The 25,455-nt window shown below is 38.6% G+C and overlaps 1 protein-coding gene across 3 annotated transcripts; it reads right to left on the reverse strand.

Annotated features, from left to right (window-relative positions):
- Window positions 1-1,899: 1,899 nt before the first annotated feature.
- mpz (myelin protein zero) lies at window positions 1,900-24,014 on the reverse strand. 3 transcript variants are annotated; one of them, XM_087810289.1, is made up of 6 exons: window positions 23,856-24,014; window positions 22,468-22,634; window positions 19,810-20,023; window positions 16,470-16,599; window positions 16,124-16,166; window positions 1,900-5,693 (listed from the first exon to the last, which is right to left on the reverse strand). In XM_087810289.1, the coding sequence occupies exons 1-6, from the start codon at window positions 23,899-23,901 to the stop codon at window positions 5,607-5,609; spliced, it is 687 nt and encodes a 228-aa protein (XP_087666415.1). In that variant the 5' UTR covers window positions 23,902-24,014; the 3' UTR covers window positions 1,900-5,606. The 3 variants fall into 3 exon arrangements, with proteins under 3 accessions (XP_087666415.1, XP_087666418.1, XP_087666416.1); XM_087810292.1 differs by having other exon boundaries at window positions 1,900-4,863; window positions 23,856-24,013; XM_087810290.1 differs by lacking the exon at window positions 1,900-5,693 and adding an exon at window positions 5,730-5,935.
- Between the last annotated feature and the right edge of the window lie 1,441 nt (window positions 24,015-25,455).

Here is a 25,455-nt window from a genome sequence, read left to right on the forward strand (position 1 = left end):
AAAAAAACCCACTTGGAACTTTTTAATACAGTAAAGACATTCAAGTGAAACTTTCAAACATTGAATTTTAAATTAGTAACTTTATACGTAAACATTGAATTTCAAATCAGAAACTTTCAACGCAAACATTGAATTTTAAATTAGAAACTTTAAACGTAAACATTGAATTTAAAATCAGTAACTTTCAACGTAAACATTGGATTTTAAATCAGTAATTTTCAACGTAAACATTGGATTTTAGATCAGAAACTTTCAACGTAAACATTGGATTTTAAATCAGTAACTTTCAACATAAACATTGAATTTTAAATCAATGACTTTCAACGTAAACATTGAATTTTAAATCAGTAACTTTCAACGTAAACATTGAATTTTAAATCAATAACTTTCAACGTAAACATTGAATTTTAAATCAGTAACTTTCAACATAAACATTGAATTTTAAATCAATGACTTTCAACGTAAACATTGAATTTTAATTCAGTAACTTTCAACGTAAACATTGAATTTTAAATCAGTAACTTTCGACGTAAACATTAGATTTTAAATCAGTAACTTTCGGCGTAAACATTGAATTTAAATCAATAACTTTCAACGTAAACATTGAACTTTAAATCAGAAACTTTCAACGTAAACATTAGATTTTAAATCAGTAACTTTCGGCGTAAACATTGAATTTTAAATCAATAACTTTCAACGTAAACATTAGATTTTAAATCAGTAACTTTCAACATAAACATTAGATTTTAAATCAGTAACTTTCGGCGTAAACATTGAATTCGAAATCAGAATCTTTCAACGTAAACATTGAATTTTAAATCAGAAACTTTCAACGTAAACATTAGATTTTAAATCAGTAACTTTCGGCGTAAACATTGAATTTTAAATCAATAACTTTCAACGTAAACATTGAATTTTAAATCAATAACTTTCAACGCAAACATTAGATTTTAAATCAGTAACTTTCGACGTAAACATTGAATTTTAAATCAATAACTTTCAACGCAAACATTGGATTTTAAATCAGTAACTTTCAACATAAACATTGAATTTAAAATCAGAAACTTTCAACATAAACATTGGATTTTAAATCAGAAACTTTCAACGTAAACATTGGATTGTAAATCGGTAACTTTCAATGTAAACATTGAATTTTAAATCAATAAATTTCAACGTAAACATTGAATTTTAAATCAATAACTTTCAACGCAAACATTAGATTTTAAATAAGTTACTTTCAACATAAACCTTGAATTTTAAACCAATAACCTTCAACGTAAACATTGGATTTCAAATCAGTAACTTTCAGTGCAAACATTGAATTTTAAATCAGTAGCTTTTAATGCAAACATTGAGTTTTATGTCGGTAACTTTCAATGCAAATAATGGAATTTTGAATCCATAACTTTCAACGCAAACATAAAACTTTAGTGTGAAGACATCTTTAGAAAGAAAGTATCCCTTATTGCGTAATTATGACTGAATGAAAGCATGAATGAATGAACAGATGAGTGGGCAGTGCTCTAAGCTCTGCATATTCCTCGTATCTTATTTTATCTTTGACACTTTTTGGCAACTGCTAGTTTCATCTTCTTCTTTTTTCATCTTTAAACGTGTACAATATGTCTTTCAAACTAGGAACACCCATCATTTTCACTTTAAACCACTTTATTTTAGTATTAAATTCGATTTTTTTTTTAGTATCAAAGATCAAAAGTCATACTGCCAGCACAGAAAACTATCGTTAAATTCATGGTGAAACATTTCCCATAATGCCTCATGTTTATGCGAGTAAAGATCAGCGCAGCAGTAAAAAGCGACATTAAAAACAAAAAGACTTATGTTTTCTTTTTTTTCGGAAGGAAAACGACCACCAAAGTATTTACCTGACGACAGCCCTGGAGCTTGAATCAATTTTATTTCTCTTTACAACAGATTATATTACAATCCACAAATGTAGTCGGCGCTGCAGGGATCACAAGCATTAAATCAAGTACAAAATAAGCTCCCTTGTTTAACATAAAGGAGGTTAATGTGCGAGAATACAGTTGTTGTTTTTTTTAGTCTTCGTCTCGGGTCGGCTTCACAGACGCCTTCAAACAGCGAGGGGAGGAAGTCCGGTTTTATTTAAGCGCCTCCACTCCGGTTATGAATTTAAAGGAACATTCAAGTCGACCGTCGACTCTGCATATCAAGCGGGTTTCTTTGGACCCGGATCCGTCTTGGGCTGAGGGTCGAGGAAGGAGCAACCGCCAGGGAGGGAAAAGCTCCGGGGAGAGAAGACCGAGCTGATACATATGGATTTTTTCCTTTCTCCCCGACTTTACACACCAAAAAAAAGATTCGGATTCTTGAGAGGCTTTTTTTTCTCACGCCACACACACCTTCTCTTCCACCGGCTCCTTAATCTGCCGGTAATCATTCCGGATTCTTGGAACCGTCTCACGATATTCCTCAGTCGCACCAAAAACGTGTTTCGAGAACTCAATTAACAACAAAAAAAAGTCTACTTTTGACGGCGTTACATAGTTAGCGAGCACCTTTGACATTGAAACGTTATTGTACGCCACTAGCATGCCATAAGTAAGGCAAGCAAAAGTTATCATAAGTAACCAGAGGGCACTACTAAAAAGGATTACAAGCATTAAAGTCGGGTAATATCCAGACAAAATGTATTGTTAGCATGCAAACTTGAAATGTGATATTTGGAAGACGTTGGCTAAACGACCGACAACTTTCGGTCTTGGGTTTTCGATCTTTTTCACCCGCAACACATTGTAAAACAGTGACCGGAATATCGGTAAGTCTAAGTTCCGAGATTGGCGTTTCTAAAAAAGGGAGGCAGGTCTGAGGTCGAAAGTGTGTTTAGGGTGAGTGTAGCTGAAGCTAACTAGCAGTACAAAGATGTAAATAATACATCTTTACTAGGATTAGGATATTCCGAAAGAAAAGGCTGTAACTTTGAAGGGCATCGTCGGGAGGGCGTAAGGGGGCGGGACCTTGTGTCAAAGAGATGGCGAGGTTGCGAGGAGGTAGAAGAGAAGGAGGCGCATCGAGCCGTCGGCGTGTGGAGTCCGATAAGCAAAAGGGTTATTGATCGGATCGTGTCCGAGGAAATCGCGCAGAAGTTGATTACGGGCAGAGCCGGACGGAAGGAAGGTGCCGATAGCTGGATTGCTAATTTCTCAATTCGCAGGTTTTCCTTCCGGAAAAAAGAGACGTTTAAGGAAAGACGGCGTGTACGAAGCCCAGAGGGGGTCATTTGTTCATAAGAGGGAGGTTCGGGGGGTCAGAGGGAAAATCGACGAAGAGGAGGTAGAAAAGGGAGCTGCCGGGAGTCTGATAAGAAGAGGCTTAGCGACCGGAGTGGATTGTGTTTGGGGAACGATGCAGCTGCCGAGGAGATAAACGGACGTAAGGAACAAAAGGGGCGACGAGAAGGACTAAATAGAAACCGGGGCGCTAGGAAGATAAAGATATTACGGTTGCTGGTAAAATAGCAGTGTGTTGAAGAGGAGGATTAACCCGACCTCACTCCGTAGCCTTTTTCCTGGGTGAATCTGCCGGACCCCTGCAGGCCTGTGACGTCATTCCGGGTCATCAGTCGCCAGCCTGTGACCCCCCCTACCCCGCCTACCCCCATAACACTCTCCCTTCCTCCGGTGAAAAATGTGCAGCTGTTACAGTGAGCCGCGAGCTCGCACTCGTCCGGAAATATCCACCTCAAGGCAGGCCGAGGCCGCGGCGGCAAAACCTCCATTAGACGCGAAAGGATTGAATCAGTTGGCGCTTCGGGGGCTCCAACCACCATCGACACCGGCCCCTGGAACAGCGGTGATATTTCTCCGGCGCTCTTTCTTTTATCTGAAGCCTTTGCTCCGTCAGGCAGAATAAGCCGTAAACATTAAAGGGAGACGATTGGAGAGGCTCTAAACCCCCGGAGGGGGGGACGACTTCCAGACTGCTCTTTAGGAAGTTATGGTGTCGTTAGGAGCTGAACGTCAGCGCAGGAGCGGCGCCGGCGCTCGGGTCGAGGATGTGTTTTCGTCGTCCCCCGATGTAATGAAATAGTCATAATTATATGGCTATTACGAGGTTGTTTTTATGGGATCTCCTCTTTATGTCGCACTAAAAGGCAGTTTGGAGCACTTTAAAAAAAGTCACAGCGCATTAAAGAATTAAGGAAAACTCATGATTTACGTCGTTATCAAGATGAAAAGTGATAGCGGGTGGAAACGCCGGTGGCTTCGGGAACGAATGAATACGACTTCGCCGGTTGACTTAAGGAAATTATCGTGACCGACTTAAGGTTACGGAAGTGCTTAGTATCTTGTCTCGGGTGTAAGTATCAAGTTGTTTTTGATTCACCGAATTGGTCGTAACTATCCGTTCTACTTGTTTCAAACAGAAGCACGTTCATAAAAAAACGGTAGACGCCGACGTTACGAAAGTTAAAAACTCGCTTTACGAACATCCCAAAGGCAATCTTAGGTTCAACGTGAAAGTTTGTTACTTCTATTTGAGACTTTGTTTTGTGAAACCGAGGTTACCAAAGCGAAGATTTATAGGTTGGGACAACGTTGTGCCGACTTCAGAAGGAGGATTGAAGGCGGTATTAGCTCGGACTAAAAGTTAGCTTCCCCCCCAAATATTTCACGATATTTTCCTGACGGGAATCAGGAGAAACCAAATTTTATCGTAGCGTTCGAGTGAATAGAATCTTTAGAAAAAAAAAACTTTCTACCCGCCCTAGAGTCGACAGAGAGAGAAGACAACTGGGAATAATGGCATCAGGCTGTGGGCAGAAAAAGGAGGGAGCAGACTAGAGAAGTGGAGGCAGTCATGGAGGAGTCAGACCTTTATCTACAGGAGAGAAAGAAGAAGGGACGGGAAGTAGACAGGAGAGAGAGAGAGAGAGAGAGAGGATAGCGCCGTTAGCAAAAACAGTTTCTAAGTCACAAGAAAAAGTCACAGAAGAGGAGGAAGAGGAAGGGAAGAGGAAAGGGAAGAGGGGAGGAGAAACTCGACACGAGGCCGTCGACCTAGTTCTCTCGCCGGTGATTTGCGACAAACTTCACTCTGGAGAAAAAGGCAGAGTGAGACGATGGCGGAGCTTCCCGACAAAAAGTGCTGACTGAAGGTTTTACGGGGTCTTAGCGAAGCACCAGGACGATGGAGTCGCCCTTCCAGGATTTCACATGTATTTTACGATTAACTCTGTGTTTTTAGTTGATTGTGAAATCTTGGAAGGTACAGTTTTTTGGGGATTCTCTCACAAGCTCAGTGTCGCCCCCTCTCGGTCCCCCCCCCCTCCCCCCCTTCACTCGGCCGTGGAGTTATCTGAAGGTGAGCTGGTCGGCGAGGTCGGTAAGGAAGCTCAGTGGTCTGGAGCCGCCCTTGCCTCCCACGCCGCCGGACGCTTCCTCCCCGTTCTTGCGGGTCAGCTCCAGCTCGATGGTCATCAACACCCGGCCGGCCCCTTCCTCCGCTTCTCCCGCCGACACCTCCGTCTTCCTAACAACTGTCTTGGACTTGGACTTGGACGCCCCCGGTCGGACGGGCTGGAACAGCCGGTCGGCAAGCCGACCCCAGCCCCGCCCCGAATCCTATTTCTTATCCTTGCGAGACTCCTGCTTCTTCTTTTCCGAGGCGGCCGCCTTCACCTTGGCGGAGTCGGCTGAAGGTGCAGGGCCCTGTGGGGGAGGCAGGGGAGACGGGGTCGGGGGGAGAACAGGGGTCACTTCAGGAGGAAAGGAGCGAGACAGGAGGGGGGCGTTAGAGAGAGAGAGAGAGACGGGCGGAATGGCGTGAAACTGTCGAGAAAACCACATTTAGGAAAGAGAAAGACGGGAGAGAGAGAGTGGGCGAGGGAGGTAGAGAACCACGGACTCTTTTAGGGGAGGGGGTAGCACGTGAGGGGGGGCGGAGTCCAGAGCTGTAGGGAGGCGACAAAACAGGTAACAGGTGCGTTAGGATGGGAGACGCTGGTAGGTCCCCACCCGCCCGGAACAACCCCACACACACAATCAAACACACCCTATTGAAGTTTTTTCATCTTCACTTCTTTTTGTGTTTAAAGGTTGAATTTATTTCTGCTAATGTTGGAATAAACTAATAAAGTTTTGTTTTTTTTTTAAATCAAAATAATACATTGAGGTTTAAAATAAAAATTGTAGGTAAAAATGTATGAAATTAAAATATTTAAACGTAAAAATAAGAAGAAAATAAAAAATGTAATCCGTTGAATTTAAAGGGGAATTGATTTTAATTTTGATTTATAATATAATAGTAACTTGATTGAATTTAAATAAGTGATGAAGCGAAATGAAAATATTGAAATAAAATAAAGGAAGAAGACACAACCATAAACAAACAGGAAGTCACATGACAATGTTTCTCTAAAGCAAATAAAGTAAAGTTTGTTTCATATTGTAAAAAAAAATGATCAATAAACCGTCTACAGCTACTGACCACTGCGGCGCAGCAGAAAACAGTTCTGGCAGCCACACAGCTTGCGGGGTGGTCATAATGATTTGGCTCCAGACGGCCGAACCGAGCGTGATTTACTCTGATTTTTTCTCTGCCCGAGGCTGAACTGGCGAGTCAACGACTCGCCAGAGAAGCCTCGCGGTCCCTGGATAATCCCACACCTGATGAGGAAATGCATCATCTTTAATTTGGCGGGCGAAGAACCGTCACTCAGCGTGATGAGGCAGAGATTGAGGAGAAAAATCTGCTGCCCAGACCTGGCAGAGACGCCGGAGATGTTGGATTCTTTTACCTCCAGATCTTACTTAGGAAAGATTAGAATAATCTACATTCAATTTAGGTGTGTTCTGTAACACAGATTAAGAAACGACAAATGTTTTGTTACTTTAAATTTCTTAATCCATGTCTAACCACTAGATTTAACATTTAATCTCTGTAATTTTTGGGATGATCTGTGTATAATCTGCGTTAGCATTCTGTAACTTTAAATTTAAAATTAATTTGACGTTCTTAATCTGTAATGGAATAAATCAGATTCATGCTACAAATATTTTCGACTAAATATTTGAGGGATTTGAAACTCTCTCTAATCTGTGTTTTTGTTTTCTGAAAATTCCTAATCTGTGTAGTTTTATATTCAAAACTCTCTTCAAAAACTCTTCATGTTTAATCCGAAAATAATTTGTTGTTTTTTAAATGTTTAATCCCAGTTTATGCTTTAAACCTTGAAATAGTTCATAATAGAAATACATATTTAAACAAATTTATGTGAGATTAAGAAAATTAATAATCCAGGTGTGTCGGTACATTCTCACCTCTTTGTTTCATTTTCTCTAATTTATTAATCTGTGTATTTCCAAGAACTTTCCTACTCTGTGTTTGTTTTGTTAACATTAAACTTCTTAATCCATGTCAATTTTAGAATTTAACAGAAAATATTTTGGGATTATCTGTCTATAATCTGTGTTTAGCATTTTGAAACTTGAAATTTTGATTTCAGGCTCCAAAATAACTTTTTCAAATCCAACTACACATTTAGGGAATTTGAAACTACTTTAATCTCTGGGTGTTTTATCCTAGAGATTCCTAATCTGTGTATATTTGTCATCAATCTAATCCATTTGCTGGAACTTCACATTTATACTTCCGTAAAAGCAAACATCTGTTTTCTAATCTAATAATCCATGTTAATGCCCAAAACCTTGAATTATGTTGTTGGTTTCATTTTCTCTAATGTGTATTTACAAGATATTTCCTAATCTGTGAATTGGTTTTGTAACAATTGCTTAATCCATGTCCAATGTAGAATTTAACATCTAATCTGTGTAATTTGGGGGATAATCTGTGTCTCGCAATCAAACATTTTTAAATTTGGCAGTTAGTTTACGTTTTGAATTCAGGCTACAAAATAACTTTTTTTTAATCCAACTACACATTTAAAGAATTTGAAACTACTTTAATCTCTGGGCGTTTTATCCTAGAAATCCCTAATCTGTGTATATTTGTCATCAATCTAATCCAGTTGCTGGAACTTGACATTTATTCTTCAGAAAAAGCAAACATCTGTTTTCTAATCTAATAATCCCTGTTTATGCCTAAAAACCTTGAATTATGTTGTTGGTTTCGTTTGCTCAAGAGAGACAAGATCTTTCCTAATTTCTTAATCTATGTCCATTGTAGAATTTAACATCTAATCAGTGTAATTTAGGGGATTACCTGCGTATAATCTGTTTTTTTCGCATTCTCAAGTTTTAAACTTTGCAGTTATTTTACATTTGGAATTGAGGCTCCAAAATGACATTCTCTCCTAATCCAACTACGTATTTAAGGAATATGAAACTCCTTTAATCTCTGGAAGTTTTATCCATTTCCTAATGTGTGTATCCTTGTCATCAATCTAATTTATTTACATTTATTCATCATTAAAAGCAAACATCTGTATTTTAAAACCTTGAATTACTTACTATTTGATGTGCGACCTAAAAGGTTAATAATCCAGGTTTGTATTTTCAAGACCTGATCTGTGTTTCTGTTCTTAATAATCCCTCGATACTCTAATGATGGCGGAGACACAGACGACGAGACACTAATGCATAATAAATCTCTGTAAAAAAAAAAAAAAGCCCAGAAGCCTCAGCGGGATCGTCACGTGTTGTAATCCACACGTGAAGCTTGTTGGCTTCAGAGTACGGACAGGTGGTGGTCGTGGCCATGTGCCCCCTGCTGGCTACTATTTCAAATGATGGAATTCCAGAAAGAGAGAGAGAGAGAGATGAAGAGAGAGATGGAGAGAGAGAGAGAGAGAGAGAGAGAGAGAGGAAGTGATTTTCTGTCCAGTAACCAGTGAGAGACGAGGAGACGAGGAGATAAGGGATTACAGACGGAGAGACGTGAGTGAGGAGGTCAGAGGAGACGAAGAGGAGGCAACACAGGAGCAGATGGAAGTTTAAGGGCGAGCGAGGGAGAGAGGGAGGGATGGAGGTGTGTCTCCAAGTGTGTGTCCAAGTGTGTGTGTGTGTGTGTGTGTGTGTGTGATCGATCGATACAAAATGAACTCAATTATCATTCCACTGAAGGGTATGTGTGTTCAATCCTCTGATCCTGTGTTAGTGTGTGTGTGTGTGTGTGTGTGTGTGTGTGTGTGTGTGTGTGTGTGTGTGTGTGTGTGTGTGTGTGTGTGTGTGTGTGTGTGTGTGTGTGTGTATATGTGTGTGTTTTTGTGTCTCTTCTCCCTCAGAGAACGGCGAGAAGCACTTTTCCCAGTTTTTGTTTTGATGGAGAGAAATGAAAGAGAGTGGGTGGTGTGTGTGTGTGTGTGTGTGTGGGGGTGTGTGTGTGCATGTGTGTGTGTGTGTGTGTGTGTGTGTGTGTGTGTGTGTGTTCTCCCCTACGAACTAAAGAAGATGGCGAGGAGGAAACTAAATTGTGCCGTGTCAGCAAAAGGGCTTAATAAGGCCGATTTGATCAAACAACCACTTATGAACAAAGTGCCGAGTCCCCCGCGGGCGAGTGTGTGAGCAGAGAGCGTGTGTGTGAGGAGGAGGACGAGTGTGTGAGCAGAGAGTGTGTGTGTGAGGAGGAGGCGAGTGTGTGAGCAGACGCTCAAATGGTTCCGAGGGATCAGTGACACACGATTTCACGTTAGATATCGATCCGAGAGCTTGATGGTGAAGTTCTGCCACAACTGCTCCTGCAACTCAACGAAGATGAAGCCTCAAGTCTTCCTGTGGTCGTGGAGTGAGTCCAGACCTAAGACCGGAGGCCTTGAAGCTACAACTGGACCAGTACTGACTCGCCAACTGACAGTATTTGTGATCACAACACCATCAAAAACATGTTGCTTCCTAACGTCGTCATGGCCGCCAGACCTGAGCAATCGATGCAAGAGACCAGAGAATCGTGAACGCCCGACTGAAAGGGAACATACAGGGACAACGAAAAGAAAGGGGGGTCACCGATGTCAAAAAATGTAGAGCGCCTTAAGGACTCAATTGGCCAGAAGATTGAGTGTGGATCGACGGACACGTGGATGACGCTAACGGAAGCTACGTTACTGACGTCGCGTCTTCTTAGAAAAGACCGGCGAAAATGTCTCGAGAAAACACTAATTTTTAACACAAAACAACAGTAATACCACCTCGGATCTTCTGCTAAAAACAGCCTTAAAATATATACTTTCTTTGGTAAAAAATTGGACGTTACAGACGAGCAGTACGGAGGTATTTGAAAGATCATAAGTGTTTTTTTGGATGAAGACGAAGTCAACTGAGCTCCAGTCGCTACATTAAAATGAACAAACATTTCCGTCTAATACTCTAAAAAGATAACAGATTACTCTGAAATTAATCCCAACCCTTAGTCGACATGAGGGTGAGTAGAAACACAATGAAACACAACTTAATAAGTTGTTTCGATCGGTGAAAAGCCCTGTCAAGTGTTGGCAATAGTGTGCAAACGGTTAAAAAGTAGTGAGAAGAAGAAGCTGTCTAGGCGTTTCCTGTAAGTGTGTCGCAGCAGAGTTTGATTTGAGACAGTACTACCCTGTCCAAATTTAACACAGCGTAAGTAAGTGCACAGTCTTCCTTGGATAAGTGTGCGATTTTTGAGACACAGCACGAGACACCTTGTCCCAGAAGAAGGGCAGTGAGTCTCCTCATCAGTCTGAACCATGAACCAAACACTTGTCTTTTAATTTGGCCACTTTTCCTTGTGGTTCCCGGTGTCAACGCCAGGTCACAAATGGAGTCTTCGTCCAAAAAGACACACTTACAAACATCAAAATACCTCCATACTGGTCCACCCTTCTTCTCATATCCTCTTGTATCTTTGTAAGTCTCGACGTTAGGAATTGTTCGGAGACTGGAATCCAGTAGAGTCTGGAACTCTACTAGTGGAGATTGGAATCGGGTTCTGAATATTGGGATTCCAATCTTTACTAGTAGAGATTCTACCAGGATAATCTCGAATTCTAAAAGGAGAAATTCGGATTGCATCAAAATGTTTTAGAAAATAGACTAGGTAAGCCTACATTCACCATTACTATTTGAGGTCAATTACTCCATTTTTTAGATATATCTGATGAACCCCTCTGTCAATACACATCGTAACCATGGTGACGGCCGTCTGATCTGGGTCATAGACCTTATTGATTTGGACCATTGGGGATTGTCCCAGGACTCAAATTTATTTTCATGATTAGGTGTTAAAGAAAAGGGAACAACAATATTCCTACTACTAGTCGAGCTTGGAATTCCAAATCTCTACGAGTAGAGTTCCGGACTCTACTGGATTCCAGTCTCTACTGTACGCTTAGCCTGGGATCTTTTGCTAAAAACAGGCTTAAAATATAGACTTTCTTTGGTAAAAATGTTTCATGTGGAGGCTTCAATTCAAGATGGACGTTACAGACAAGCAGTACGGAGGTATTTGAATGTTTTTAAGTGTCTTTTTGGATGAAGAAGAAATCAACTGAGCTCCAGTTGCTACATTAAAATGAACAAACATTTTCGTCTTTGACTCTAAAAAGATAACAGATTAATCCCAACCCTTCGTGGACACGAGGGTAAGTAAAAAATGAGTTTGAATCTTGGGTGAACCATCGCTTGAGGACGTAAGGATGAGGAAAAAGTTTCACCCGAAAAACACTGAAAACATCAATGCAACTTCCATGACAGCACCCCCGACATCTTCAGTCAAAACCAAAGGACCCGACGCATCACGGTTGAAGCCACAGAGATGCAACCAGAGCTGGAAAATCTTCGACTAGTAATTGACGTGATGTAGACGCGACCAACATTAGCTCGTACGCCGACGACGCCACGATCATGTCGCAAATTATAGTGTTTAAAAAAGCATCGCCAAAAACGTGCGGATAAAAAGAGTATTATTGTGATATTCATCGTCGTTCCGGCTCGCTCTCTTGACATTCAGCAAATAAATAAAAAAATAAAAGAGGCGTCTTTGTTTTTCTCCGACTGTATTTTCTTTCTTGCATGAGAGTCGCTGTGACAATGTTGTCAAATCTCTCAGTGTCCTTTTGGCGGCAACTTATTTATTCATATATTCACACTGTCACCCGCCGCCGGCACTTCAGAGCAGCTCAAGAGGAACCTGACAATCAAGTGACAGCGAGGAGAAAAGACGACGGCGGTGGAAAGGAAGCCGGGGGGGCTCCGGGGAGAAGCCGTTCGGTTTTGTTTGAGGTGGGAGGAGAGGGTTCTCGCCGGCGCCCCCTATAGGTCTGTACGACTGGGGTGGCAGTCGGTATCATCCGCGATCCTTCGACGAGGGATCTTATTCTGGCGGGAACGTTTTCTGCGATTTAGCGAAGCAGCTGAGAACGACATCTTCAGGGCGACTCGACCCTCCATTGATCCGATCGGTTGGCGATCGGTTCTTAGGATGTTTAATCTTCTCATTTAATCACTGGTCACGTTTCTCCCGGTGATGTCGGCGTTAACGGATCGTTCCTGAGCCAATATTCATCGGCGCTCCGTACGATTCCACACCTCGAAGGGTAGGTAGGACCCAAGTCTACTTTCTCAAGAGGCCTATTCCAAAATAATACTGGGGTCTTCCAGGGGCCTCCTCTAAGTTGGACAATCTCAGCAGGTGGGCTTTGTAAAGAGTTGCCAATGCCACCCAAAATGGATTCTCCATCCTAACATGGGCAGCGCCTAAACTGGCACCTATTCTGACTGAGTACCATTGGATTTTGATGGTCTTTATCGGGACCCTCGCTCGTGGCTTTTAATGCCTATAGTAGTTCTCCCGATATTGGCAAAGGGGGTCCCGACAAAGACATGATAGACTCAAGAAGGATGGTGTTAAACTGGCCGTGTTTCTCTCCCGGTGTTGTCGGCGTTAACGGATCGTTCCGAAGCCGATATTCATCGATGCTCCGTACGATTCCACACCTCGAGGGTAGGTAGAGTCTACTTTCTCAAGAGGTCTATTCCAAAAGAACACCGGGGTCTTCCAGGGGCCTCCTCCAAGATGGACTACCTCAGCAGGTGGGCTTTGGGTTACCATTGCCACCCTAAATGGATTCTCCATCCTAACATGGGCAGCGCCTACACTGGCACCTATTCTGACTGAGTACCAATGGATTTTGATGGTCTTTCTTGGGACCCTTGCTCGTGGCTTTGAATGCCTATAGAAGTGCCCCCCTATATTGGCTAAGGGGGTCCCGACAAGGACATGATAGACTCAAGAAGGAAGGTGGTAAACTGGCCATGTTTCTCTCCCGGTGTGGTCGGCGTTAAAGGATCGTTCCGGAGCCGATATTCATCGACGCTCTGTACATCTTGCACACCCCTCGGGGGTAGGTAGAGTCTACTTTCTCAAGAGGTCTATTCCAAAAGAACACAGGGGTCTCCTCAGCAGGTGGGATTTGTAATGAGTTGCCAATGCCACCCTAAATGGATTCTCCATCCTTACATGGCACCTACACTGGCACCTATTCTGACTGAGTACCAAAGGATTTTGATGGTCTTTATCGGGACACTTGCTGGTGGCTTTTAATGCCTATAGTCGTGCCCCCCTATATTGGCTAAGGGGGTCCCGACAAGGACATGATAGACTCAAGAAGGATGGTGGTAGACTGGCCTGAACTGGACCCTAGGGAGCTTCTGGGAGATAACACCTGACGTTCAAGAGATCGACGTTCTCACAAACAATCAAGGCTGGGAAGACATCCAGCATAGAAGGTGGTGTGGGGGGGGGGGGGTCCCAAATTTATGTTTTTGTAAATCAAGGGTAGAATTCTGGGAATTCAACAACCAACATCAGTACGACACGGTGCATCCAAAACATCTGCGAGCTCTGTAATCGACCCGCAGTTTTCGCTCTCGCTGCGAGGAACGAGGGAACAAAACAGTAATCACACAATCTTTTCTCCCCAGATGACAACACGTCTTTGATTAATCCGGTGTAAAAAAAGCTGGCGAGGGGGGGTTCTGGGGAGGGGTGTGGGGCGGACTCTGGTGGAGGGAACTCAGCCATCGTTTCGCCCACCGTGAGCCAAATCGCTTGAGCAGAGAATCCCACCGGCCTGACCTCCAGAGGCTTATTTGATTCCGGGCCCCCGCGGCTGTTTACCGCCACTCACACAGCGTGGCCTCCCTCGGGGTACCCAGAGGAGAGGGCAGCCCCTCGAGAGGGTGAAGGTGAGACAAGCTTTCCAACATAATCGCTGCTGCCGCTGCCGCTGCTGCTGACTGCGACAGCTGTGTCGACTGCAAGAGAAGTGGCTCGAATCAGAGCGACCAGGACTATTGTACTGTTGCTGAGAGTCGTGACCGTTGACGCGCCTGGAAGGAAACTTAAGAATCGCCCACGAATCCTTCACAAAGGCCGGGTCAGGAACCACGGATCGGTATTACATTGGTATTATATTCCTGGACCGACCCTTAGGTGGGAATAAATTGTATAGAGTTTGGGCTTAACTTACTTGCACTTGTTTCCAGGTAAATGTTAACTGTATAAACTAAAATAAAGACAAATATATAAACTAAAATGAGTCAGAAGAAAAATATATACAAAAGTCCATTTAATATAAATATAAATATATCAACTGAAAGACTAAGAGTTAACTAAGAAGTTAAATATAGATGAAGTACAATAAATATATCAACTAAAATCAAGAAAATATTAACTAAATTGAAGAAAAATATGGATATTTCAACCTAAATAAAGACGAAAACAAATATATCAACTATAATCAAGAGAAAATATATATATATATATATATTAATATATTTACTTAAAGAAATAAAAATAAAAATCTATCAAATAAAATAAAGCAAATAAATTGAAATCTCAAAAAATACCATCTAGATTAGAATAAAATAAAAAAATAAAATGTAAATATAAATATACTTACTAAAATTAAGACAAAAACAAATCAACTAACATGAAGAAAATCTAAATATATCTACTACAAGATTGAAAATATATAAAATAAATAAAAATATATTTTATATATTTACTTAAATAAAGAAAAATATAGATATTTCATTTAAAATAAACAAAAATGTAATAAACAAAACCTTAAAATATATTAACTTAAATAAAGAAATAAATATATAATGTTTCCACATAAATCTAGAAAAACATACGTAATTTAACTAAGAAAATTAAGTAGAAATAAATAAAATATAAATATACCAACTAAAATAACGAAAAAAACAAATATATCAACTAAAATCAAGAGAAAAAAATATCTATAATCACTGATAATATTTGAATATATTTACTTAAATACAGAAAAAAACATAAATATATCGACTTAAATAAAGCAAATAAATCTAGATTTAGTAAAAAAAAAAATCATCTAGAATAAATAAAATAAAATAAATAAAATATAAATATCCCAACAAAATTCAAGACAAAAACAAATATATCCACTAAAATCTAAAAAGTATTATTCCAAGAAAAGAAATTAAATAAACTTAAACTAGCATCTTGATATCTCCAGAGTTACTTCTAATATTACTTTGGGAGAGGAGATACAATCTTATTGTCAAAACAGAACTCGTTTCAAAGAGAACAAACAGTTTTTTCTGTCTCTATCTATTTTACCAATTTGATTCTCACTTAAGTTACTTTTCAATATATTCCAAATGCCAAAAAGGAAAAAGCCCCTCAAGGGGGAACATTGATGCTCGAGGGGAACATATCGGTGACACAACATCAACACAACCTAAACCAGAGGACGACTACACAACTGCTAACTAGCTCACAAGATTAGCCAGTTAAGGCACGAGGCAGGTGGTCATAATGTAACGGCTGTTTGCGTCTGACTTTCATTGACAAGGCGGCGTGAAGTGGAAGTGTGTGGACACATTGGGGGGGTGAGGGAGGGAGGGAGGGAGGGGTGAGAGAGAAAAGGGGGGAGAGAGGAGGGTGATGGAGTCGTGTCGTTACGAGGTGTCATCTCTGATGTGTTCCATTGTCGCTTCCATCGCCGCGGCAGCACGGCGGATAAATATTCCTCGCCACGCCAACGGTTTTAGCGCCGGACTGACAAGTAGCTATAGCCCGACGGTGACGCCAACTGTCGCGTCGTAATGTGCGTGAGGAGGACGAGGAAGAGGAGGGTGAGTGGTTAGAGGACGAGGAGGTGCAGACTTGCCTGTCTCTGCTGTGATCCCTCTTTCTTTTTCTTGCCATGTTTGCTGGAGGGAACAAAAAAGAAAAGACATAAAGTCAGGATGTCGTATCAAATCCCTACTCCCCCCCCCCCTGGTGGTCACGGCGCAGAACTGCGCGCCAGTGCACCACCGGGGGAGGCCTCGCCCGGAAACGATTGATCTGTCGCAAGAAACTTTTTTAATGACTTTTCCTCAGATGGGATCTAAACCGGAGATTAATGTCGCGGCGCCGGCTCGGCCAGGCAGGTGTCGGTGCCAGGGAGGGGCTCGGGCTTCTGCTCCAGGCCCTGGCACAGACCCCAGCGGCACCAGGGTCCAGGCACTGACCTGACGCTGAGGCTGAAGACGCGACGAGCCACCAGGAACCTCATCAGGTAGTAGATGACCACGATGAGCACCAGCAGGCCCAGGACCACCCCGATGATGGAGCCCGTGATCACGCCAGCCTGGATCGGTACTGCAGGGGGGGAGGAGGGGGTGAGGAGGAAGAGGAAGGGGGGAGTCAGACGACGGGAGGAAGTGGACGAGGTCAACCGCGGACACGGCGAGAGCTTATCTGAGTTCAATAATCGATGTCAACATCAGAGGTCATTCCACGTCAACTCATCCCTCACAGCAGCCTGAGCTCACTGATGCCTGAGCACTCCGGGAGGAAACCAGAGTTCCACATGAAACACACGTGGATCTTATCACGGGCGCAGCAACGGGCGCTGAAAAACTAAAAGCTTGCCCCAGAAGGTTAAATTTAAAAAATCAACTCAAATTCTGGGATAATTAACTTTAAATAAAGTTTTTAAAAATGAATGAATATATCATAATCAAGAAAAAAATAAAATGAAGAAAATTATATTTAAATAATTACAGAAAAACTAAAATCATGAAAAAAAATCTGATCCAATAAATAAAAATGTATGAATATATTAATATAAATCGAGTAAATATATATATAGATATATACCAAATAATACGGGGAGAGAAAAAGTATGAAAACTAAAATCTAGAAAAAAATTCAAGTACATGAACTAAAATGAAGTTACAAAATACATAAACTAAAACCAAGATATATGTAGAAATATATGACCTTGAATTAAAAAAAGATGAATATGTCAACTTAGATAAAGAAAGCACGGTTCACAAAAAAATAGAAGAAAAAACAAAACAAGAAGTTGACAGTAAAAAAGTTATCGCATGGTAGAAAAAATTAATGATAGATAAAAAACTAAAAATTCTATAAAATCACCCAAAATAACAGAAATGAGGCTCGAACTGAAAAGTGTGACTTGAACAAACACTTTGTAGAAAAACTAAACCTTCAGATAAAACTAATTTTCACATAAAATCAAATCCTAAACCACAGATTTTAAAACATCAAGTAAATGGCTAAACAATATAAAAATATCTGATTTCCAAAAAAGTAAATAAAGAACCATCGACAGAAACGAAGAACCAAAAATATCCGAAATCTTGTTAAAAAAAACAACTAAAAGTTGAAAAAAAAAACATTAAATAATTTACTTAAGTACAGTTTGTTCCAAAGTTTAAAGTAGAAATTAGTTTAAAAAAAAATTGTTTCAGTTTCTAGTTTGGAAGACTTCAAGGTCACTTTCTCAGTGAAAAATAATAATAATAATATATATATATATATATATATATATATATATATATATATATATATATATATACAAAAAAAATACGAAAAGAAAAAATAAAATAAATGAAAATATTTTTATATATTTACTTAATTTAAGAAAAATGTATATATTTAATTAAAAATAAACAATTTTAATAAAAAACCTTGAAATATATTTAATTAAATAAATGTATCAACGTTAATCTAGAAAAAATATATATACTTTAACTAAGAAAATGAAATAAAAATAAATAAAATATAAATATCCCAATTAAAATAAAGACAAAAACAAATATATATACTAAAATCAATGAAAAAAATGGAATATTTTTACTTAAATACAGGGAAAATATAAATGTATCAACTAAAATAACGCAAATAAATCTAAATCTAAAAAAATATATCATCTAGAATAAAATAAAATAAAATAAAATATAAATATACTAATTAAAATAAAGACAAAAACAACAGTTCTACAACAAACAGTTTAGGAAAAATCCTAAACCACAGATTTTAAAACATCAAGTAAATGGCTAAACAATATAAAAATATCTGATACATTTCCAAAAAAGTAAATAAAGAACCATCGACAGAAACGAAGAACAAAAAATTGCCGAAATCATGTTAAAAAAAACAACTAAAAGTTGAAAAAAAAACATTAAATAATTTACAATAAAGTACAGTTTGTTCCAAAGTTTAAAGTAGAAATTAGTTTAAAAAAAAAATTGTTTCAGTTTCTAGTTTGGAAAACTTCAAGGTCACTTTCTCAGTGAAAAAAATAATATATATATATATATATATATATATATATATACAAAAAAAAATACGAAAAGAAAAAATAAAATAAATGAAAATATTTTTATATATTTACTTAATTTAAGAAAAATGTATATATTTAATTAAAAATAAACCATTTTAATAAAAAACCTTGAAATATATTTAATTAAATAAATGTACCAACGTTAATCTAGAAAAAATATATATACTTTAACTAAGAAAATGAAATAAAATATAAATATCCCAATTAAAATAAAGACAAAAACAAATATATATACTAAAATCAATGAAAAAAATTGAATATTTTAACTTAAATACAGGGAAAATATAAATGTATCAACTAAAATAACGCAAATAAATCTAAATCTAAAAAAATATATCATCTAGAATAAAATAAAATAAAATAAAATAAAATATAAATACTAACTAAAATAAAGACAAAAACAACAGTTCTACAACAAACAGTATAGGAAAAATCCTAAACCACAGATTTTAAAACATCAAGTAAATGGCTAAACAATATAAAAATATCTGATAAATTTCCAAAAAAGTAAATAAAGAACCATCGACAGAAACGAAGAACAAAAAATTGCCGAAATCTTGTTAAAAAAAACAACTAAAAGTTTAAAAAAAAACATTAAATAATTTACAATAAAGTACAGTTTGTTCCAAAGTTTAAAATAGAAATTAGTTTAAAAAAAAAATTGTTTCAGTTTCTAGTTTGGAAGACTTCAAGGTCACTTTCTCAGTGTGATGTCACTGGGGTGTGATGTCACTGGGGTGTGATGTCACTGGGGTGTGATGTCACTGGGGTGTGATGTCACTGGAGTGTGATGTCACTGGAGTGTGATGTCACTGGAGTGTGATGTCACTGGAGTGTGATGTCACTTGGGTGTGATGTCACTGGGGTGTGATGTCACTGGGGTGTGATGTCACTGGAGTGTGATGTCACTGGGGTGTGATGTCACTGGAGTGTGATGTCACTGGGGTGTGATGTCACTGGGGTGTGATGTCACTGGAGTGTGATGTCACTGGGGTGTGATGTCACTGGAGTGTGATGTCACTGGAGTGTGATGTCACTGGGGTGTGATGTCACTGGGGTGTGATGTCACTGGGGTGTGATGTCACTGGGGTGTGATGTCACTGGGGTGTGATGTCACTGGAGTGTGATGTCACTGGGGTGTGATGTCACTGGGGTGTGATGTCACTGGGGTGTGATGTCACTGGGGTGTGATGTCACTGGGGTGTGATGTCACTCACCCTTCTCAAACACCAGCAGGCGGACGCTGGAGGGCCGGCCCACTATGTCTGGGGGGTTCTTGGCGTCGCAGGTGAAGGTGCCGTTGTCGCCAAAATCCAGGTTCTTCAGCAGTATAGAGCCGTCGCGGCGACCGGGGTTCCCCACGAACTCCAGACGGTCCCTGAAGGGGCCTTTGTTGTCCACGTAGGGGGTCCCGCTCGTGTAGTGGAAGATCTGACGGAGAGAAACGAAAACAATTAACTAAAAGGTCAAAATACATATATATATCTATATATATCTATAGATATATATAGATATATATATATATCTATAGATATATATAGATATAGATATAGATATAGATATAGATATAGATATAGATATAGATATATAGATATATCTTATTTGTGTTTGTGACTGTATTTATGAATAAGTATAAATATATAAATTAAAATCAACAAAATATATGAACTCGAATCAAGAGTATAATCAACAAAAATCAAGTTAAAAAATATATATATAAATATATTAACTGAAGTTAAGAAGTCAAGTGAGAAAATATAAATATATAAATTAACATAAATAAAATATATCAACTAAATCAAGTAGAAAATAAATGTGTATATATTGTCTTAAAACCAGTAAATAATAAATCTGTGTATTTTTTTTTTTAATTAAAGCAAAATATACTGTAGATTGATCAAATTCATTCAAAATAAATAATGAATATATAAACTAAAATCAGGACAAAAATATATTAATATATATCAACTAAAATCCAGTAAAAAATAAATGTATATATTTTATTAAATCAAAGAAAAATATAGATTTATCAAATAAAATCAAGAAAAAAGTGTTATTCCATGTGTTATTTCAAAGACACTATTAAAATAATAATAATAATAATAATAATTTAAACTTTAAAAAATAATGGAGAAGATTCCAAATCAAATGAAAAGTAATAACTTCAAAGGTTAAAAGTCTAAAATATATACGTTTTTGTTAAAATAAGTTTAAAGCTTATTCAGGACTTTAAATAGAAACATTGAAAAAAGTGAACAGCAGTGAGGAGGAAGAAAAAGGAGGAGGAGGAAGGAGAAGAAGAAGAAAAGGAGGAGGAAGAGGAGAGGAGGAAGAAGAGGAGGAGGAAGAATAAGAGGACGAGAAGAAAGAATAGAAGGAGGAAGAAAAGAGGAGGAAGAAAAAGAGGAGAAAGAAAAAGAACAAGCAGTAGAAGAGGATGAGGAGGAAGAAGAAGAGGAGGAAGAAAAAGAGGAGAAAGAAGAAGCGGAAGGAGTGGAGGAGGAGGAAGAAGAGGAAGAAGAAAAGGAGGAGGAAGAGGAGAGGAGGAAGAAGAGGAGGAGGAAGAATAAGAGGATGAGGAGAAAGAATAGAAGGAGTAAGAAGCGAGGAGGAAGAAAAAGAACAAGCAGTAGAAGAGAAGGAGGAGGAAGAAGAAGAGGACGAGGAGGAAGAAGAAGAGGAGGAAGAAAAAGAGGATGAGGAGGAAGAAGAAGAGGAGGAAGAAAAAGAGGAGAAAGAAAAAGAACAAGCAGTAGAAGAGGATGAGGAGGAAGAAGAAGGGGAGAAAGAAAAAGAGGACGAGGAGGAAGAGGAAGAGGAGGAAGAAAAAGAGGAGAAAGAAAAAGAACAAGCCGTAGAAGAGGATGAGGAGGAAGAAGAAGAGGAGGAAGAAAAAGAGGACAAGGAGGAAGAAGAAGAGGAGGAAGAAAAAGAGGAGAAAGAAAAAGAACAAGCCGTAGAAGAGGATGAGGAGGAAGAAGAAGAGGAGAAAGAAAAAGAACAAGCCGTAGAAGAGGATGAGGAGGAAGAAGAAGAGGAGAAAGAAAAAGAACAAGCAGTAGAAGAGAAGGAGGAGGAAGAGGCACAGATGAATCCACAGCGAAGAGGAGACAGATGACAGAGGTGGAGAAGAGGAGGAGGAAGAGGGAGGAGGACGAGATGGAGTGAAGAGAACAGAGGGAGGAGGCGTCCGGACGGAGAGACCAGAGGGAGGAAGATTAGAAGCAGAGACAGTGAAATGAAAACTCAGGAGGATCTTATGAGTCTGACGTCCTTGAAGCAGAATCTTTTTCAAACTTCAATAAACTTTTATTTCAGTTCAGATGTTTTTAGACTTAATTCTACTTTAAATGAATAAAAAATACTTTTATTTATCTGCTTTTTTTTAGCATCTACCAGAGGTTAGCATGGGTAGCTAAGGTGCTAACGTAGCTTTGCTTTCTTAGCTTGTTGTCGTTCCAACGTAATTGTAAGTTTAATATAATTCTCAAAACTTTACATTTAAAATGAACATTTTGTACTTTAAAAAAAATAGCAACAGAGTAAAACTTATTATTATTCTGTCGCCATTAGCTTCAAAGCTGCTAGCATCTACGCTAACACCGCACTTCTTTTTTTTTGGTTAACTTTTGTGAGTTTAGAATTTAAAAGATAAATTAAAACATGACTCACTTTGTAAAGTTTAACTTTATATCTTGTTGGTCGTGAATAATTTAGATTATTTCATTTTTTTGTCTGTTTTTATGTGTTTTCATTAGCCTTGACAGTGTTAGCTCACGAGTGTAGCGCACATTCTTAGTTGTTTTTTTATGTGTGTGTGTGTGTTTTTATGTGTGTGTGTGCATGTGTGTGTGTGTGCATGTGTGTGTCCTCACAGAGATGCTGTCCCGCGAGCCGTCGGGTCTGTAGGTCCAGGAGAAGGTCACCTCCTCGGAGGTCCAGCGCCAGGAGAAGAAGGAGCAGGAGAGCCGGACGTCGGATCCGACCAGAGCGTGACGTTCCCAGCCGGTGTAGATGACGATGGCCTGGGAAGGCTCGGGAGCTGCAGGCGCACCAGTTACACAAGAGTTGATACAGTACTACTTACAATAACTACTACTAGAACTTGATAGTAACGCCTGGACTGCATTCATAGAACACAATTATATATGTTGTATATTATATATTAACGTTAAGAACGGTGAAAACATCGAAATAAACTAATTAAACAATCAATTTCAGATGAATACAAATAAGGGAAAATATTGTTTTTTGAATTTTGTGATTCAAAACTACAGAAGTTTTACAGAAAACAAGTTTTCTTAGTTAAGAATATATAAAAAAAATACTTTAAAAATTAACTTTAACAAAGACTTTCAGGACAGAACTTCTTTTTTTTATTGTTTTTAGTAGTTTTTACATCAAAACAATTCTTAGTTTTGTTCGATTATTTTTGGTTACATTTTTTAAACTAAAACACGTGTAAAATAAATCAGTTTAAATAATTATATTATTATATTCAGGAGGAGAAAAAAGTCTGACTTTACGTTCGAGAAAATTTTCAAAAATATTCTCATGTGAAAAACTAACAATCAAATAACACAAATATTTAGAGAGGGATGAATAAAAGCAGGAATGAGTTTTGTTTTTTTTTAAGTTGAAAATCATTTTGTCAAATTGTCAGAAAAAGAGAGAAAATGTCCAGAAGAAATAAAAGTAAATCAGCAAGAAAAAAACTATTTTTGTTACACTTTTTTAAATTAAAACACAAAAAAACAGTTATAATAATACTTCAATTAAATTTAATTATAAACATAAAAATATATAAAAATATAAAAATAAAATATATATAAACATTTTCTATTCTATTCTATTCTAATTACAAGTTCAAGGAACTGCCAGAAAAGTTTTAAAAAACAGAAAATATCACAAATAAAAAGCAGGAATAAGATTTTTGTTGTTTTTGTTAAATAAAAAGAAGCTGAAGATCTTCCTGTCAGGTGACATTAAAAAAAATGTCAGAAAAAGAGATAAATGTCAAGAACAAATCTAAGTAAAATTAAATCATCAAGAAAAAAAAACATTTTCAAGTGTATTTTTTTGTTTTACTAAACAAACTCATTAGATAAACAATACAAAATATATCAAAAATGTTATGCTGGAGAAAAAAAAAAGTTAAAAAAATGTATTTCTACTTTGAGTGAACAAAGTGTTGGTTACTAAGTGGACCAGCATCAGAACCTCCAGCTCTCTCCTCCACACATGTAACCCGGGCGGTCGTTACCTATTCCCAGCAGGACCACGGACACGAGCGCCAGAACCGTCAGCATGACTTGTCCTTCTCCGACTGAACCAGAACCAGAAAGTGACCCGGAGACTGTGCAGCAGAACCGATGCGGGGACGCCGGGTTGACAACGTTAAACAGGGACAACAACAGCAGAGCCGGCGGGCCTCGGGTTTATACCGGACCCCCACCGTTGTGCCGGGCGGTTCCGGGTCGGCCCATTTGCACCACCCCCCCCACCCCACCCCCCCCAACCCCTCCCTTAGTCCAAGACACCTCATCGTGGACTTGAACGACACCGGCCCGGGACCAGAAGTGTGCAAAGTCAAGAGGTTTAGATAACCCGGGTCAGCAGAAGGACCCCCAGGTGCCAGAGGTGAACGGGTGTCAACGCTAATGTAAACGAGGTGCGGCGAGGTCACGGGTTTTCAACAATGCAGACACTTTACTCTTCAGATTCCTGACGCTGGACACTTGAGGACAATAGGGGACGAGGGGGGACGGGTCGGCTCTCGGGTAAATGGCGCTTTCTTCTTCGCCGCACGACCCACACACACACACACACACACACACACACACACACACACACACACACACACACACACACACACACACACACACACACAAGCGTCGTGACCCGGACAAAGCTCGGTATTGAGGACTTCGGCGCCCACTCCTGGTCTGAGTGAGAGGAAGAGAGAAGAGAGTTCAGTCCAGGACCAGGACCGAGACGACGTCTGGGACCGAAAACAACTGTTTTTACTGCGAAAATGTCAAGTATCGGAAAAAACAGAGTTTGATTTATTTGATGAACTTCGAAAACAAGTTCAAAGTTTAAAGACGTATCATTGATCAATAAGTCGAGTATTTGTATAAAAAAAGAAATTAAAAAAAGTCAAATTTATATTAATTAAAAAAATGTAATGATTCCAAGAAGGAAAAAAAGTAAAAGAAAAAAAAAGATTAATTAAGGGGAATTAAAATGTTTGCTAGTTAATAAGTTTAAGGAAACAAACATGTAGTAAATATATATTACATTTAAACTACAAATGAAAGAATTGTATTTACAGTTTGCATTCAACAAAGACTTCAAGGACACAAAATGAGAAAATTAACTAGTTTTGAGTAGTTTTTACCTAAAAGAAAATGTCATTCAAAGTTCATAGTTTTGTCATCAAATTTTCACTGATTATTTTGGAGAAAAAAAGTTTAAATAAAAATAAAAAAAATACTTCAATTAAATGTAATTGAACAGTTCTAGGAACTGCCTGAAAAGTTAAAAAATATATATTCTCTTGTAAAAAACTGAAAATATAACAAATATATAGAACAGGATGGGAAAAAAAAGAGTAAGATTTTTTGTTGTTGTTTTTGTAAAATAAAAATAATTTGAAAATGAATTTTACCTGCATCAGGTGACATAAAAAATATTTAAAAAAAATAGAGAAACTGTCAAGAAGAAAAAATTAATTAGCAAGAAAATAACTCCAGAAATAGAAAGTTTTTTTTTTCGTTTTACAAACAATATTTTTATTAATAAACGTGTATATATTCTTAATTACAATTAAAAAGAAGCGAAAGCGTGGTCAGGTCATGTTG

The sequence above is a fragment of the Callionymus lyra genome, chromosome 16 (genome assembly GCF_982586985.1).
Source record: "Callionymus lyra chromosome 16, fCalLyr1.hap1.1, whole genome shotgun sequence".
Classification (NCBI taxonomy): Eukaryota; Metazoa; Chordata; class Actinopteri; order Syngnathiformes; family Callionymidae; genus Callionymus; species Callionymus lyra.

What these genes read in the sequence shown, in the direction of transcription:
- mpz (XM_087810289.1), bottom strand. Translation starts at nt 23,901, where the DNA reads ATGCTGACGGTTCTGGCGCTCGTGTCCGTGGTCCTGCTGGGAATAG. An exon ending in CGTGGTCCTGCTGGGAATAG is followed by an intron (nt 22,635 to 23,855) that starts GTAACGACCGCC and finishes GTGCGCCTGCAG; the next exon opens with CTCCCGAGCCTTCCCAGGCC. An exon ending in GCTCGCGGGACAGCATCTCT is followed by an intron (nt 20,024 to 22,467) that starts GTGAGGACACAC and finishes TCTCTCCGTCAG; the next exon opens with ATCTTCCACTACACGAGCGG.